Source organism: Pseudonaja textilis, chromosome 2, assembly GCF_049901715.1.
Source record: "Pseudonaja textilis isolate UNSWEBS1 chromosome 2, rPseTex1.2, whole genome shotgun sequence".
In the NCBI taxonomy this organism is placed as follows: domain Eukaryota; kingdom Metazoa; phylum Chordata; class Lepidosauria; order Squamata; family Elapidae; genus Pseudonaja; species Pseudonaja textilis.
The window spans coordinates 169,552,341-169,571,242 of NC_141991.1; the positions used below are offsets into that span (position 1 = coordinate 169,552,341).

Here is an 18,902-nt window from a genome sequence, read left to right on the forward strand (position 1 = left end):
GCACAGTACAACACTGTCTTATATACCACTTTTTATCAAGCAGAGTATTACACCAGCCAACTTGTACATGTTCAATTAGCTTTTTCCATGTTGGATTTTGCTGCAATGTGACGCAAGATCAGATATTTCTATGATTATTACAAATGATTATACCTTGCAAGAAATGTTCCTTTAAAAAGTGGTTAATATTTCATACATGAAACTCCTGACAGTGATGTGTGTGGACATTTATGGGATTACATAATGGTGAAATGGAGATATAAATGATGTATGACAATTGTATCCTGAGCAGTTAAGTGGGAGCTGCATACTCCATGCTGGAACCAGGCTTAAGATATATATATAATTTAATGATTAACATTTTCCAAGTTTATGTTTGATTTCTTTTTATTCCGATGCTTTGTAATAGATTTTTCTTGGGTGTGTATGTGTGTGTCAAACATACATTTGTGCATGGATGGTGCATGTGATTATGATAAACAAATGCTCTTATAGTTATACTTGCCAATGAGAAGGGTGAACTAAATGGAAGTCCATTTGCTTCTGTGAAGCACATTGCAAAAGTTAAATTATAATAATGAGAACCTAAGAGTCTAACCATTCTTCGTTCTTGTCAAGGAACTAAAAATGAGCCTGGCCCATGTTTACTTTCCTTCCCATCCCCAACGTTATAAATATCCATTGCTTTAATGCCCCATTTACGTTAGCAACATTAAAGACATGTAAGACATGCCGTTGGATTTATTGTTATTATTTTTTATTGAACCCTGGTTAATGCTAAACTGCTTAGCAGCAATTAGACATGTGATCTCTAAGAACACAGGCAACAAGTAGCAGACTGGATGGTCTGTCCATTCTAGCAATAAGAACAGAGAAGACTAGGAGGGAGAGAGATACTGACAAAGAGAATCCAACTTTTACTAACAGATGACATCAGAACTGTGTCATTGACAGAGGTGTCACCGACTAGAATAGAAAAGAGGGCAGGAGGATCTAATGGTCTGAAACAATCTGCAGGGCAATTGCACCCATACTACACAGTAGTAATTTATTCCAGCACCTCTTTTACTGAAGATGAGCAATACAACCTTAAATAAATCAACAATTGCTTATTGCTTAATATTTGGGATTATAGAATCTTTAGTTTATCAGTACCTTATGGCCTTCCACTCTGCATTCTATGTACAATTCCATTACAATACATTCTTTCTGGATCAATAAATTATTTCTTCTTAAAGAAAAAAAAAATAAAGGATACATTACAATTGTGAAAGGGGGGAAAAGGGATAACCAAACATATCTGACATATATCTTAAAATAAAATGATGACTTTCTTTTTTTTTTCTTCCAAACACCTAAATATAAATAATAAGGAACATTGTGTTATTTACACTGTTATATTGGATATATAACTCATAAAGACAATAAATGATTGTGATGGAACATCCAAGTATGTACAAGATGTATTTACAAAAATAATATATACTTAAAATGATATGTGGCCATTGCATTTCCTGCATTTCTCTGCAGCATTTCAGATTGGTTGAGCATCAGCCATTGTGGCTATTACAAATTCAGCCGAAAACAGACTCTGCTTATGTCGCTTATTAAAGATGTGCAATTTAGTCAGACATCAACACATCTTGCTAAATATTCAAGTAGCCACTCCATGCTTTGATATCAACCATGGGAAAATATGGGCGTGATGATACTTCAACCTTTAAAAAAAGAACTATACATTATTTGTTATCCATTAGCCACTAATAGTGGCTAACATGGCTTAGCTTACACAGAAAAAGATTGTTGGCTGATGAAAATGTATATGTGCAGAGATCCCGGATACCCTGTTCTATGTATGCCGCATCCAGTCTAGAACTTTAATTGGTGCATTTTCTTAAGATAACAAACATGAGATGTCTGAACTGAACTGGAGCATCAGCTACATTCATAAGAGCAATTCTTTATTCTGACTGCTGTTTCACTTGACATAACTTTTTTTTTTCCAAATTAAAGATTAAATAGAAGTGAGTAGAAACACCACACTCAATACATTTATGGAATAACATTTGAATGCATAAAATAAAATTGCCCTGAGAATTGAAATTGCCTTTCAATCATATTTTTCTTACTACATTGGATATTTCTACGTAATGTTTTGTTTTATGAAATGGGAATTGTTGAGAGGAATGGCTTATAACCCATTCTTGCTTATAATCCATAGCTGTTCTTCACACTACTATTGAGGTTAACACTTATTTGTCATGGATGCAGCATTGATTTATAACTGTAAATGCACTGTCCACAGCTTAATTATCTAGATGGAATGTTCTTATTGTCCAAAACCAACTCTTATCACAATTCATTCAATTGTGCATTACAAAATGATGAGAAATCAAGCAATATTCATGCACAAACTAATCTGGACACATCAGTTAACAGAGTAAGATATTAAGCTAAGTGGCACAGAAGTGTTACCCATTACAACAGGGCATGCATAGTTTCATTATGGACTGAGGGTTGCATTGGCCAGCTCAAGTTACCTACTTGAAGTCTGAAGGGACCCAGCATAAAATAAAAGAATTAGGACCAGAGGAAAAATTCAAGTCAATTTAATTTAAATTTAAGTTTAGTTGAATGAATTTAAGTGCAGTTACATGATTACTTCCCATTAATTTGATTGCATTTCTTTTCTGGTAGAATTATAACTGGTTTAGAGCCATTTTTCAATGTACGTGCAATCCTGAGCAGTGCATCTTCCTCAAAGCCATATTACATTAATTTAAACTCTCTCCCTTACCCACATCGTTTTCACATATTTTAAAAGGCAGTATTATAATCAAAGGAACTATCCTTGCCTATGCCTATGAAGTCACCAGGAGTTGAGTTCCACTCAAAGGAAATATCCAGTAGGGACTCAATGCCAGGCAACAGACTCAAATGTGAGAAGAATCCACTACAGCAGGGGTGTCCAACCTTGGCAACTTTAAGACTTGTGGACTTCAACTCCCAGAATTCCTCAGCCAGCTTTGCTTTGCTGGCTGAGGAATTCTGGGAGTTGAAGTCCACAAGTCTTAAAGTTGCCAAGGTTGGACACCCCTGCACTACGGCTTTTCCCCCAGTCCACTAGCCCAGAGTGAGATTCAGCAGCAAGGCAAGGCAATCAAAATGCATGGATTTTCTCTTCCCAGGTTCCTCTGGGGATCCCGCCTTCAATATTGCAAGGAAAGTTTTGAGAATGATGAAGTGCATCCAAAATGCAGGGAGATCAGGTTGACGCACCTATCAGTTTTGTATTGGTAAGCACAGAAAGGAGAACACGAGACAGTCGTGCATAGGTGAGTTTTAGTTTCAGAAGAATACATGGAAAGACAGTTAAAGATTAAAGGGATATTAATGTAGTGGAAATATTGTCTGCCCTGGCAGGAATAGAATGCATTAATGTATTTAAAAGAAAGGAATGTGTGCAGACGACTATTGGAAGAACGTGATAAGACTGGTGAAATGTGTAGTCTCTAAAACTCTTTTTAATCTATACCATACGCTATAGAGTCGGAATAGTCTTCCTGAAATCTGAAATTGTTTCTTCTGTTTTCTTTTATATTGGAGCCCCAATATACTCTATCAAGCACTCAAAATGAAATATATACATATCTGTTTCACTATTTCCCCCCGAATAGCCTACACACAATAGCCTTAATGACTCTGAAGCAACAGAAAACCAAAGGAAGATTACTGGAAGAAGTATGCATATTAATAGCAGAGTCCACAATGTCAAGGATTGGTAATATTCTGGAAAACTTTCTCTGGTCTGTTCAACTTTATGCTTAAGAAAGAATGTCCCTGCTCATTCTTCTTCCTCTCTTAGAATATTTGGCATCTTAGCCAAACAGTTCCTATAAAATAATCCAATTTTGGAAAAGGGTTTATATTTGGAAAATGCTTAGAAATAAGAACCTCCTAGAGCAGGAGTGCCCTACATCATCAACCTTGAGACCTGTGCACCTCAACTCCCAGAATTCCCCAGCCAAGCATGCTGGCTGGGGAATTCTGGGAATTGAAGTTCAGAAGTCTTAAAGTTGCCAAGGTTAGATGCCCCTGCGTTGGGTTCTTCAAGCAATGCAGGAAAAAAACCTATTTTGTCAAGAGAAAGGGAATGCAATTGAAGCCTACAAGTGAATATTAGGCAACACAAATAAAGTTATGAATCAGAAGTCAACACCAGAGTTTGCTTCAATACCCAGCTGAAGTCAATATGATGATTTGGAAACTCGTAGTGAATGTATGTTACATCATGGGAATGTGTTTTACTGGTGCTTCTGAAATGTAAAAATCATTTTATAGCACAATTCTAACCAGTTTTATGCAGAAGTCTACTGTATAATTATTTTCCAATACATAGGACTAGAATTGCCCTGTTAGCCTCCTGTAATCAAGTTAACATTCTCCAAAATTAGGCCTTCTGTGAAGATACCAGTATTAAGCAAACTTGAGCACAGGGTCTAATTTATAAAATACTTTTTACTTGCTGATTCTCCCAAAGCTCAGCAGCACTTATGCAAACCATTTTGCTTTTCATTTACAACAGTATCAACTGGATATGATTGCCAATGCTAGGAAGGCCAAGAGAATAGATTTGTTAGTCTTTGGCCTCTGGGCTGCACTCTGTAGTACGTTATAAATCAAGGCTAATTTTATCCCAGATTCAGGTCTCCAAAATAAATTGCTGGCTTGTGAATTTAGAAGCTGCAGTAATGCTGCTGGTGGTGCCAAATTAAATACCAGACCTGTTTGTATGAACTAAGTCTGCCTAAATGATGCAGAAAGCGGGGTAAGAGGTTACATAGTTGGGGGAGAAAATCATAGCATAGATGATTACTTTGTTCCTATCTGCAGCACAGCACTCTGTTCCTCCTGCCTCCTTTTCCTGTCCCCAGAGGAATACATTCCACTTAGACAAGCTTCTTTCACCTGCCTTGATCTTTTTGCTCTAGAAATAGAACCCTTCTAAGTGATTGGGCCAAACTTTAAACAAATGCACTTGCTCTTATCATGTCCAAATTGTTTCTCCAACATGCCTCGAAGAAAGGCGGCTTCTATCTATTTCTGGCCGCATGCATATATTTATATATATATATTTATATAACAAAAACCCATGCATGACGGGAGCCTGAGAAGTATAAACATGCTCATCTTACTAATACTTAAGGTAAAAAACATAATAGGTCACTAGGCATACAGAACATGTTTATCTTTTTCTATCAGAGCTCATTTTACGACATTTGGATTCCATCCATATGTAAACTAGAAAATTTAAGCATACAGGAAGTGATAATCCACCGTGAAATCCTATTTTTGGTATTGATCTTCCCAATTTAAAGTGAAAAAAAAAATGCTCTACCTGAAAATATTGTTTCAAAATGACCGTAATTTTAGCAGTGGGTATTACATTTCCTCTGTTTTTATCCACTTCCTTGATGGTCTAAAAATACCTGCTCTGGTACTACAATTTACTTAACCCAAGATAATTCAGTAGCACGTTCTCCTATACAAAGGACACCAAAGCAAGAAACTCCTTGCTCTTGGATCCATCCTATTAATTTAAAAGATGCTTGCATAGAAGGGCTTCCTGCCAGATTGGATCCCACTATGTTTCTGTCAAATCACTCCGAACATCTAGGAAATATTGTTACATGAATCAAAACTATGTCTGTGCATGTCCATGTGTGTCTGAGTGAAAAGGTTGTTGGTGGTAGCAGTGATAGCTCCTATTTAAATTCAGGTAGATTCTTGGGTAATTATAGTCAAATGGACAAACCTACAGGGGTATCTAATATTGGATATAGTTCTATGTTCCTGAAAGCTGTATTATCCTTTAAGAAACCAAATAAAACAATGGCGGGCTATTGAACCTACCCATTTTCTCAAGGGTTCCAAAATCAGTCTTGTTTTTTGTCAGAGAAAAACTCATAAAACGCAAGGAAATAGAAGCCTCTTCAAAGAAGGAATGAGCATGTTTTGTTTCTAGGTTGGTATGCCAGTATGGATTTTTCTTTTTCTTTTATCAGAGCTACGACAAGCAAGACAGGGGAAGGTTGCAGTTCTTACAGACCGTACAGCCAGCCACCATGAACCCGATGGGAAACAGACTGTTAGAGACTTCTGCAAAATACTGTGGAACAGCAGTCACTAGTAACTTTTACAAAACTTGCTCTCAACATAACATAAAGGCACCATTGATATCGTTCTCATTTTTGAAATACTGTAAAAAAATTGCTACATATGGCACATAACACTTTTGTATATACATTATATATTTTAATTTATAAAAGTTTTTTCCCCCTCCTGTGTTTTTCTTTTTAAATCCTAATAGCGTAATTGCTAAAATAAAATAAATTGTTTTAATTTAATCATGGAGTATTTCATTATATAAAATAAAGTTTTACATGTGAATCTATGTGGGTTTTTTTTTAAGTGTTTTTTTCCCTCTCTCTCTCTCCTCCTTCTCCTTTATACAGCGATGGGATCCTGGTTAGCTATTACACCAGACAATCTTGCTTGATATTCTTCCTGCGTCGAGAAGCGGCTGGCTTGGTTAGTCCTAGTGTCAGTGAGCCTATATGCAGCAGCTGATTCTAGGTCAGCGGTTGTAGGGTTTTGTATGCTCAGAAAAGGTGTGTCTTCACCTATCCTTTCATCTTCTGTCTCACTCTCTGAGCTACTGTTCCCACAACTCGTGTCAGTGTTCATTTCCAATCGAGTGGAAATGTGGCCATTGGGCTTTGTTCTTTTGGCCCTCCGACTGTTGACCAGTTTCTTTGGAGGCTCTTGCGTAGGTTCATATTCCTGCGTGGTTTCGTATTCCTCGTCCTCTACTATCCTCATGGGACTCGGTGGTAGGCTGTTGCTTTCATGGACAGGATTGTGGTGGTAAGAAGAATTGAACTGTTGTAAGTGAAGCTCGTATTTTTCCCGCAGCCTGGGTGGGGTCACCAACAGGAGAGGCCTCTCTTCTTCTATAAATGGACTGACAGCTACAGACGGGACAGACATTGTTAAACTGGAGACTTGTGGTGACATTTCTGAAGCTGGTGATTTTGGAGAACTTGGAGTGTGGAAATCTACAGGAGACATGCGAGCTGGCGTGGTCATGGCAGATACGTACCTAAAGAAGTACACATAAAAAAAAAATAAGCTGAAGAATAAGGATGTGATAAAACTATGATGGTGGTAAGAAGTATTTGTTCTTCTATGATAGTAATAAGCATTTGAATTCAGATGTAACAGCCACATATTCTGTAAGTAGAAATGCAACTTCTATAAATTGCTACTAGCTATACTGAAATTTAACTTTAACTTTAAATTTAGCTAAAAACAATTAAATGATCATTTATTCACTTCTCTTGATTTCCAACATGTAAATCCAATGCCTGAAAAGATGGAATATTGGCAATGCAACTCAATTTAATCTATGATTTATTCTAGCCTTGGAATCTCTTGACATTTCTAAAGATATAATGGGGCTCCTGCTACTAGCCACGCAGTGTTTTTTTTTTTTAAAGAGTGCTTGAATCTCTTCCTTCTTCATTGTCTTTTTAAAAAGATTTCCACCTTATTGTAAGCAACTGCATTGAATACATCTATCCAAAGTTTAAGATTAAGAAAGATTTCATGGCCATTTGGAAATAAGACCCAGAGCCAAGAAGACTTTGGACGTTCTTCAGCATTTCTTGTTTTGGTCTTCTACAATGTCAACATGCAAAATTCAAATAGTTTCATTTTCCCAATTTTTATTCACATTTCCAGGTTTTGTAGCTATTAAAAAAACCCAAGCTGAAATATAGATCATAAAAGCTACTCTAGAGAGTTAAATATTTAAACTTTAATGTTCACAGAATTAATGGCCTGGAAGTGCAAATAACTAGAAAGGAATTGTGCAATTTTATACTTTTAAAAATTGGTCCAAAAGCAAATGTAAGTATTGTAGAGCAATGGGACTCCACCTTTCAGACTACTTCTATAATAAAATAGTCAAACAGTACCAAGTGGTATTGAGGAGAATATGGCTTATTTATTTATAATTTATTTATTCATTTGATATTTTTGCACTCTGTGGGATTTTACCTCATCAACTAGGAATCAATGAAAGCACAGGTCAGCTTCGCTTTCCAGAAAGGAAACAAGATGATGCTGTTAGGTGAAGGAATGAGCCAATTCAGTCAAACATTCTCCACAATCCAGATAATTTTATCAGAAATTAATAAGATGTAAAACTAATATGCAGTAAATATGTGAAGATTGTATTGATTCATGGATTCTGGTATTGTCCCAAATAGCAGAGCTTTGTTTACCTTCTCATCTTTATTTTGAAAGGAAGAAATGCTTTTAACTTGCCTATCTGTTCAGTACAAGTTATGAATAGCCAATTAACAAAATCTTATTAAATGGAAAAGAATGCAACTTCATTTAGCACTGACTTTTAAACATTCATTTTCAATTCTTGTCTAGTTATATTGCTATTGTGGTTGTTTCTCCACTCAAACTGTATTTTTTTTCCACACTTTTAATATAAATTGCACCCCTTGATCACCACATGCTACAGTGGTGAAGATGATTTTGGCCATTTTTTTCATGCAAAACTAATGATATGTTCTAGAGTTAACCAGTGGTGATATAAGGCATAGCTTTCCCACCATTACATTGGCACAGTGCAACTACAAAATCATGAGGAAATAGCTTTAAAGAAACATGGATTAACTGTAAAAAAACAACAGATAAAAAACCTTTCACAAAAGCACCAAAGCACTCTGAAAATGGCAAATTATTATATAAATATTAACGTACAAAACCACCATTTAGAATTTATTGATCAAAAAAATAATATATCCCCAAATAAAACCCACCAACCCTGATAAGCTTTCAAGCTGCAGTTCTCTCTCTGTCAGGATCTGGATATGCCCTACAGTAGGCAGTGGTGGCGAACCTAAGGCATGTGTGCCAGAGGTGGCACCCACAGCCCTCTTTGTGGGCCTGCGTGTCATCACCCCAGCCCAGCTCCATCGTGTTTCTCACTGTCTCGCCAATGGGGGAGACTGGGTCCCTTCCTCCTGGAGCCCATTACGACGCAGACCCACAAGCTGACGCTGTGTCATCGTGGGCTCGCTTCTGCATCCTGGATGGTCAGTGGCTTTTCTTGCAGAGCTGCCGGTGTTGTGATGCCCCACCACCTCTCCACCGGCCAGCTGGAGTTCGGCTCTCCACTGACCAGCTGATTGTCAATGTGCTGCTCCTGGGATTCCCACCACCCAGCACCAGTTCAGGGGTTCTTTCCCCACCAGGAGAGGGGGAGAGAGACAGAAAGAGAGAGAGTGAGGGAGAGAGAGAGACAGAGACAGAAAGGAAGAGAAAGGGGGGAAAGAAAGAGGGAGGGCAAGAGAGAAATGATATTACAAAAGTTTTTATTTTTTATCATCGCTAAACATAATATTTCAAAAGCAGAGAAAAAAAGAAGGGGCATAAAAGTGCATTGATCACGTGTTTCTTAGAATAATTAGCTGAACTCTGCCTTATTTATCATTATTTTAGGTTAGTAAAACCTCAGTATTCAGGTTAAATTGCTGTGTTGGCACTTTGTGATAAATAAGTGAGTTTTTGGGTTGCAGCTTGGGCACTCAGTCTCTAAAGGTTCACCATCACTGCCCTACAGTATTTCAGATTGGTGTCTTTCTTATGATCAGCTCCTGTGGATACCTTTCACTGTGCGGTGAATCACGGTAAGAGTCTGGTGTCTCTCGTGCGTGACGGAGAAAACTGTTGTATTCTCTTGGTCCACCAATGCCATTGAGGCGACCGCGAGGTCCTGAGGGGCTTGCATGGCGGCTGTTCTCAACTGAGGAGCACACAAGGGCTGAATGACTTTCAGAGATTATGCTTTCAGTCCGACCATTACTCCAACTGACCATGAGCCGTTATGAAAAACAGAAGAGAAACATTTTAAAATTCAAGAACTGGAAAGTGAAAAGAAAGAGAGCTTGACAGGATCCTCTGTGCATCTGTTGGACAATAGTGTTTCACATTCATTATGTTGCTGAAGAATTGAGGTGATCATTCTCCCACAACTGATGGGCAGGGCTTGGTGGTCATGTGACTGGGTGGACATGGCTTGGTGGTCATGTTACTGGTTGGGCGTAGCCAACTCAACATCACTTACATCGAGGCACGCATCTCCTCACCTGGTCTCTTGTGACTGTGGGGATGCTGCCACAGTCATAAGTGTGAAAAATGGTCATTAGTCACTTTTTCAATGGTCACTCCACACAAGCAAATTATCAGCAAAGGAGTGGGGAAAAAACTCCAGAGACATTCCTGAGATAGGAAGTCTAGTCCTGCCAAGAATGTAATAAGGGTTAATGGAGAGGCAGTTTCTGTAAGCAACACCAGAATGTTTCCTTCCTGCCTTCCTTACAGGATTAAGCTGGTAATTTCTTCTAACAACCGGTTCTCCAAACTGCTTAGAATGTTAACAAGCGGTTCTATTGAATAGGTGCAAACCTGTAGAATCCCACCCCTGATCTGACTGGTATAACTACCGGTTCTATTGCTCTGTGTTGCACATGCATGCGTGAGTCATGTGAGTGCAATTTACAACCTGCTGAGCTGCCCGGACAGCTGAGCAGCGCTGCGTGTGGGTGCGCAGAGGTTGAAAAAGCCCTTTTTTCCTGCTTTTTCAACCACAGCTGTAACGCACAAAGCAGCTGAGATTGAAAAATCAGGAAATAAAGATCAGGTAAGAGCCCAGGTGGGCAAAAACATCAGCAGACATAGAAACGGTTCTATGTCTGCTGCTCTTCAGAGCAACCGATTCTACAGAGGTGGACAGAACTGGTAGAATCCCACCCCTGATTCTACGTCAAGCAAAGACAAATTATGTACATGAAAGAATAATGATTCTTTCCAAGTAAATTCAGGAACTCATCATGGTCCAAATTCTGTAAGTGCAAATTAATGGTGTGATGTGAAATCCACAGAAAAAAAGGCAGCAATTGTGAAGAAGTGAGCTAATATGTTGATACCGAGACTTGCTTCTTTTGAAAGGAAAAAATAAAACAGTAAAAAGAATCAAAGAAGGAAAGTAAGCTTAATAAAATAAAGCAACCTAGAGCATTTCAACTACAAAAGAAGTCTATTCTCTTTAAATCTGTTTACTGTTTTTAAAACTTGCTTTGGGGTTTTTACTTAAGAAATACGTTGGCTTTATCTGAGCCTCCTACCTGTGGCTGGGAGTCTGAGTGACGGTTGTAGAATGATGTGTAGTTGAGGTATAGTGACTTGTAGAAAAAGATGCCTCAGTTTCTCTCTCAACAGCATGTTCACTGGATATTATGTTTTTTGATACATATTGCTAAACAAAACAGACACACAACTTATATTTATAACACAATTAAAATCTACCAATCAATTCTGTACTCTTGCCTTAGACCTTATATCAAGAGTCTTCAAACTTGACAGCTTTAAGACTTGTGGACTTCAGCTCCCAGAATCCCTCCTCCAGTCATGTTAGCTCAGGAATTCTGGGAGTTGAAGTCCACAAATCTTAAAGCTGTCAAATTTGAAGACCCTTGCCTTATATAAAGCAAGGATGTCTGACCTTGGTAACTTTAAGACTTGTGGACGTCAACTCCCAGAATTCCCCAGACAGCATGGCTAGGTAGGGACTTCTGGGAGTTGAAGTCCACAAGTCTTAAAGTAGCCACGGTTAGACACCCTTTCTTTATATATACACACATGAAAGCATTTCAAAAATTGAAGATGTACTTCTCAAATTCAATACTTTATTCTCATGAGAAGACACTTTCCTACAATTAATTCAAATTAAAGTAGAGTGATTCGGTGGAAACAGTAGTTTATTTTATTTATTTATTTAATTTGTCAATCGCTTACAAGATAATAAGTATAAGTATAAACATGAGTAAGAATACAGGAAATAGGTACAAATAAATGGGGACAATATGACAGGGATGGTAGGCATGATTGTGCACTTATGCAAGCCCCTTACAGATCTCTTAGGAATAGGGTGAGGTCATCTGTAGAATTCTTTCACCAAAACAAATTTATTTTAATGGAATTCATGGTTAAGAATAGGACTATTGCTGAGCAGTATGAATGATAGATTTCCCCCTTTCCTTGTTTTGCTCACTGTATTTTTGCAATCTTAACTGTTCATGAAGTGCTTGGTCCAATTTATAATCTGAAATTTTAGAGAACTATTTCACTAGATCTCTCAGTTCAATTAAATCTGTGAACAGAGAAGCACCACAAAAATTCCCCCCTCTCTCTTTTTGCTTAAAAACCACTCTAATTTCAGATGATTTCTCTAGCACATTCATCCTAGCCCACATTTTCCTTTGATATTCTTTCTACAGCGACTTCCACCCCATCTTGCTACAAGAAGGTTCTGAAGACAATTTCATTCAGTTGGAACTAGTACTGCTATGATAGTCCCAAAATTTATTGTGGCCACAAATGTTTTATGCAGAAAATTGCTCCTTTAATTTGTGAAGCATAATGTAAAAATCAATTTATACCTCAACTCAGTGAGTGACACCATCAGATTTGAATGTATGCACACATGCTGTGCATACTGTATACATATAAACACACAAATACTGTATAGGCATATACATGCAGGTTCACATAGCATTCACTAGGTGAGTTTTTTAGTACTTTATTCATAAAGTACTTTTACAGTCCTGGTATTAGTTTTTAATATATTTCTGTTTATTGGTAGTTTTTTCAGTTATATCCTATTATTAGCATTTATAGAGTGAACCATTTCTTTTATTGTTATTGATTTTAGAAATGATTCTTCCTTTTAATTTGAACCTTATAACATCTCATAAAATTATACAAAATGCTGTTTAGAGATAATAACAATAAAGATTATAATAGTAAAATAAAATGGTTTCTTTTGTGGATAATAATTTATTATTATTACTATAAAATTTTTATCCAGTGTTTTCTACACATAATTCATGGTAGTGAACATACTTAACATACTTGTCTCTGATTTCCCCCCCAGAAACCAACAACTCTACCAGCATCTAAATATAATTTCACAACTGTTTTCAGTTAAATCAGCTACTGCCATTGTTTTGACAAACTGGTGTAGGAGATGTCCAGGCTGAGCCTGAAAGGAGGAGTCAAGCATGTCATCAGCCTTGAGTCCCTTTGTGCACACAAGATATCTTAGTCAGCCCACCTTGAATTCCACTGACTCTTATCTACCACCTATTTGTTTTGACTGTTAGTAGTTCCGATTCTTGCAGAGGGTGTTACCAAGTAATAAACCTGTATTCATGTGAACCGCCTTGCTTCCTGGTTTCTTGCACATTACAACTAGTGGGAAAATAAGATCTTAGGAAAGCGGTACTATTTTTTAAATACATTGTTAAAAGGACTAAATGTCACTCAAATAAATATTGATGAAGAACTGATTATTAACAAAGTTTGTGTGAAACTCACATTCACCAGCTGGACATTCTCCGGTGGTGGGTGAGGATGGTGAGGCCCATTTGCCATGTTGACCCTGTGATTGCGTTCTGATCGAAGGCCTTGCCTGAGGCGGTCATGCAACTTTTTCCGCTGCTTCCTGAATTTGAAATATGGAGGTTCTTTAGAATTCAAATAGTTGACTGAATAAAATAGTTCTATAAGCCTTTTTGATCATAGCACATTCCCATTACAGAACTGAATTTTATCATTTGTAGATTCAGAAATACCAGGAGCTGATGGACACACAGTGTTAAACTTTGCCAAAATTACGAGAAGATTTGTTCACAAATAAAGTTGCTGATACAGTATCTGGCACCTTGAAACTATACCAATCTCATCTAGTAGCCAATTACAGCGCAGTATCGTATGAAGATGCTACAGAAAGCAAATTGTACTCCAGTGGTTTATAATACATGCAGCCAAGGGCAGGTTATTAGATCCAGAGGAGTACAATTTTCTAGGAAAGTAGCTTTTTTGCCCTTTCCTGTATTTTCTGGCAATAACAGCACAATGGAAACCTTATTCCCTGTGGCTAGGTCTTTGTAATATATCCGGAACAGGAACCCGTTGGAAGACCTTATTTTGAACTCCCCAGCTAATTTGTTGCCTGCCAGCAACCAATAATGTACAGCTGTGGGCTGTGTGTTGGTTTTTCTAGAGCTTATTTGTTAGGCAGTTTACTTTTGTCGGTAAAGATATAGAAGAAAAAAAATGTAAGTTCTTCTAAACATAAAAAATATCAGAAATAAAAAGGTTCTACTCCACATGGATTCAAGAAATGATCTTGATTCTGAAAAAGGCAGCGATTACTGGCTGAACGTTTTCAACGAATTCATTTATTAAAAATGCTGAATCACTCACTGACCTCTCCTGCCCCTTGGATGAGAGAACGTTACATGTTTAGTTGCACATTCAGTTAGGCTGAAGATATGTGCTTGATGTTAGTCCAAACATACAACAGCATCCACACCATATATTGCCTTTTCTTTCAGTAGACGGGGAGGAGAGCCCCCCTTCTCAAGACTCGAAATAAGGCCTCCCCACCCACCTAAGTGAAGTTGCTTCCATTATCTCCACCTACGGAAAGGAAAATAACACCCCTCAAGATAGCAGGTAGAAAATCTTCAGGGACAAGATTTTAAAGGAAGGAGAAACGGTGTTACCTATTCTCAAAGTCCTGCCCTGACGTCATTAAGGAGAAAGGAAGTATATATGAGGGGAAAAAAAAAAATCTAATTACTGGGCCAGTTTCCTGCTTTAAACCCTCGGAGATATTGAACTAGCATGATTTTGGTTTTCTCAAATCAGAGGTCAGCAGCATTTTTAGACTTAGTATTATTTAATAATTATTATTTTGGCTAAGGTTACATCAGGAAGGCAGCTCTTGTTGTGGGGGCGAGTGGGTACTTAAAAATAAATAGGAGCATCAAACCTTAAACAGGTAGTCCTTGAGTTACAACAGTTTATTTAGTGACCGTTCAAAGTTACAATGGCACAGGAAAAAAAACTTATGACCATTTTTCATACTTATGACCACTGTGGCATCCACAGGGTCACATGATCAAAATTCAGACATTTGGCAACTGATTCATATTTATGACAATTGCAGTGTCTCAGGGTTATGAGGTCCCATTTTGCAACCTTCCAATGAGCAAAGTCAATGGAAAATCCAGATTCACTTAACAACTGTGTTACTAGCTTGACAACTGCAGTGGTTCACTTAACAACTGTGTCAAGAAAGGTCATAAAATGGGGGCAAAACTCACTGATGTCTCACTTAGCAACAGAAATTTGGGACTCAATTGAGGTCATCATTGGAAGACTACCTGTAGGACTCTGCGTAATACAACCAAGACTTAAATGCACTATAGTTCCATTGCACATGGATTGAATATTGAGATTTCTTTAAAATTGGATGTGAGGGTTCCTCACCAGAGCCAAAGAAGCAAAATGTCAGGGACTAAAGGGTCAAAGTTCAGGTTAGCTCATTTCTACAACTTCCTATTATGTCTAAGCTAAGCATGTGCACTTTCTATAAGTGAGAAGATATCACTGTTGAAAAAAGTGTGTTATTGTTTACATAACAGTTGCTATTGTTATGCTGACTTCTAAAATGATTTAAAAGTATTGTTTTGGCTCTTGCACATCCATAACACCTCTCTGCATTTCATTAAAGCACTCAAGGGACTCAAAGAGGAAAATTTTGATGAAAGATAAACAGGCTCAATATTTCCACACCTATTGTTCATTCAATTAATTGTGGCTAGGATATCATCTTGATTTAATACTTCCACTGAATCCACAATTGCTGAAAGTAATATCAACAGGGAAAAGAAAACAAACATAGAAAACTTTGGAAGTCCTATCGAGTTTAATAAAAGTTTTGACTTCTCTCCATGCAGAAGATGGATAGATGAAACAATGAAAGGGCGCCTTGAAAGTTGGGTGGGTATGTCTTTTATTTTTTTTAAATGCCATAAAAGTAAATATTTTTGCCTGTAAAAATGTATCACCAATATACTTAGCAACACACAGCTCTGAGTCTGAAACATTTTTATCTGAAGAGCTCAGTCTGAAGAAAGATGCCATGCTTTAATTTGGAAAGATAAACATAATCATAATGATTGTGAAGGAAAACTTTAAAACATTTCCTGAAAGTTGTAAAAAGTCAATATTAGATTATATTTACATAATAAACCATAATATCAACAGCATCAATTGTTGCCAACTGATTGGAAGGGGGTAGAAATTTGGAGGTTCCAAGACTCATTTATCAGGCACCTTTTGACATTCATTATTAGTGTGATTCACCACATCTCACACACTGCTAAAGATAAAGACAGTCTTGGATTTAAGCCCAGCTCAGTCATTCTGTGTAATATCATGTGGTACAACAAGTTTAAAGGTGGAAGCCCTTTAAAGCAAATGGGATGTTTTTACAATGATCTCAATGGATCATGAATTAGATTAGTTTCTAAGGGATCACTTCCTATGAGAAGCTGTGACAAATTACATACTACATTCCGGCTATGCTTACAATCTTACAGAGAAAAATTTTAAGATTATTAAGCCATCTAGTTGCATATCAAGATGCAAATACATTTTTAGTTTATTTTGTGAGGTCCTGATTACAAAAATTATAGAAAAAAGGAAAAGGGGTGTTTACTTGGTTTTGCAGTATGCCACAACACACATGATGCCAACAACAAGGAGAGCAATGCAGATGCCAGTTATGGTCAACACCCTTTTCTGGTAGAGTTCCTCAGCTTCTAGAAAATGAGAAAATATAGATGGTTATAATACGTACACTGGATGAAAAAAACAAGAGACCACTAAATACAGCTTACAGTCTATCAACTTATAGCTACATTGAAAGTATGACAAACTTTACGTGCAGAAATTACAAACTATACTCAGTATCATTGATGTGAGAAAACTTGAAATAAAGAAAATTTAAATTAAATTTAAGTTTAAATTAAATTTAAATTAAATCAAATCAAATCAAATCACAATTCAATGTTTTGTTTAACACAATTTAAAATTTATGAAGCCATCTAATGAAATAAAAACAAGGCACTGATAGAACAAGTCGTTTTGTTTAAAAATGGGGTTTTCTTGCAATGATAGGTGGGATAAAGATTGGACCTCTCTCCTCCCAATTTTCTCTTCACAGTCTCTTGTGGTAGTTTAAAATATCCAGGTGTTTTTTTCAATATTATCTTGCTCTATACAAAATTGCATAATTCATCAGGAACTGACAGTAAAATTTAAGTTTATCCACTCCTCCAATAGGCAATATGCATTGTACCATAGACATTATATAGTTGATTAAATAGTAAAAAAAAGATTATGATATTTGGGTGAAAACTGCAGTTCTACTGCAGTGATCTCAGTCTAAGACACTATAATCAATATGAACTAATTCTTAGGGCAAACAATGTTTTGCCTGGAAAGATAATCACATTCCACTTGGCAAAACATAGTTTATATGCTAAACAAAGGAAATGATATATTTAGGACACTGATACCAATGGTGCACAGGATTAAACAACAGAATAAGCCAGAACTTTGTATTTTTTAAAATCTTATTTGGTTGCTAAAATGTATTTAGCTTTTAATTTAAAATTGTGCAATCATATAGCTGCCAACCTCAAAGTAACCATTGTGTGAGCAACCAACAGGAATTTACATTCACAATGGGAATGTTTTTAGGAATATAACTATTCAGAATTAAAGAAAGGGGACTGGGAAAATCAGTATTCTTGGAAACGACTTTGTCATCAATGGAACAGGATTTGAAAATCTGTTACTTTTCTGCTTTGCGATAGTTTGTATTTAGCAATTTCCTGGTCTGGTGATCTTTGTATGTTTGCAGATAAGACATCTGTTAGGACTTGCTTTGCCTTAGCCTGTTGTTTCAGATTGATTTTTGGCAATAAGCACTGTCAGGTCCAAAATTCCTGACTTCTGTGGTCACTGTTGCTCTAAGGATCCAAATATTTTCTTAGACACTGACCCAATATATAGTTTGACTATGTCATATTGGCCAAGATCCAATAACTGGCAGCGTCTGCTGATATGCAGGGCCGTTTATTGATATGTAATCATTTGGGGGGAAAAAACATGCTGTCTGGATTTTTAAAAAAATGGGAGATAGGATTTGATCAAATGCTTATTGCATAATTTTTAAATGCTATTTTCAGCACATGATATGGCAGAATGATCAAATTAAGGGGAGACTATACCCCTTTAGCTGAGAGTAAGTCCTAGTGAGCTTGGTAAGGTTTTCCTCTGAGTAAGCATATATAAGCTCACGTGAATGAAGGAATGTGAGTATGTTAACAGCTTTCGGTTTTCCCTTGAGTTTTCAGATCATAACAGATTAAAGGATAAAATATTTAATTGCAATCAATGGCTCCTTCATGTTTAGCTCCCCTTATCCCCTGAAGAACATTTAGAGCTTAAATCTCCTGAGCTCCAAAGAGACTTCTTTTTTTAGGACATTAATCATATTGAAGTACCTTTCTTTTTTATTTCATTATCTAATGCTAGTTTAAATGACAATAATTCTATGATTTGAGAATATCTGAAAACAAATCTGTTGTGATTTTATGATTTTGTTCTTACATTTCTCTTAGGTATAAGGAATAGGGCAAGCTATCCAGAGACTAAATTTTCAGTCTCATTCACCATGAATTATGAATTTGTGTATAAATATCTTCCAACCTAGCAGTTCAAAAGTACGTAGAAAATGCAAGTAGAAAAATAGGGACCACTTTGGTGGGAAGATAACAGTGCTCCATGTTCCTTCGGCATTTAGTCATGCCGGCCACGTGACCACAGAGATGTCTTTG

At 36.9% G+C, this 18,902-nt stretch overlaps 1 protein-coding gene across 17 annotated transcripts in view; it reads right to left on the reverse strand.

Moving 5' to 3' along the window:
- Positions 1–735: 735 nt before the first annotated feature.
- The window catches only part of LOC113444064 (pro-neuregulin-1, membrane-bound isoform), a 160,805-nt gene continuing 142,638 nt past the window's right edge, over positions 736–18,902 (reverse strand). For all 17 annotated transcript variants that reach the window (XM_087926427.1, XM_087926425.1, XM_087926424.1 and 14 more), the window contains 5 exons: positions 16,715–16,817; positions 13,519–13,645; positions 11,268–11,398; positions 9,748–9,951; positions 736–7,162 (listed from right to left, as the gene is read on the reverse strand). In XM_087926427.1, coding sequence (XP_087782553.1) covers positions 6,508–7,162; positions 9,748–9,951; positions 11,268–11,398; positions 13,519–13,645; positions 16,715–16,817 — 1,220 coding nt within the window. In that variant the 3' untranslated portion in view covers positions 736–6,507. The remainder of the gene's footprint in view (positions 7,163–9,747; positions 9,952–11,267; positions 11,399–13,518; positions 13,646–16,714; positions 16,818–18,902) is intronic.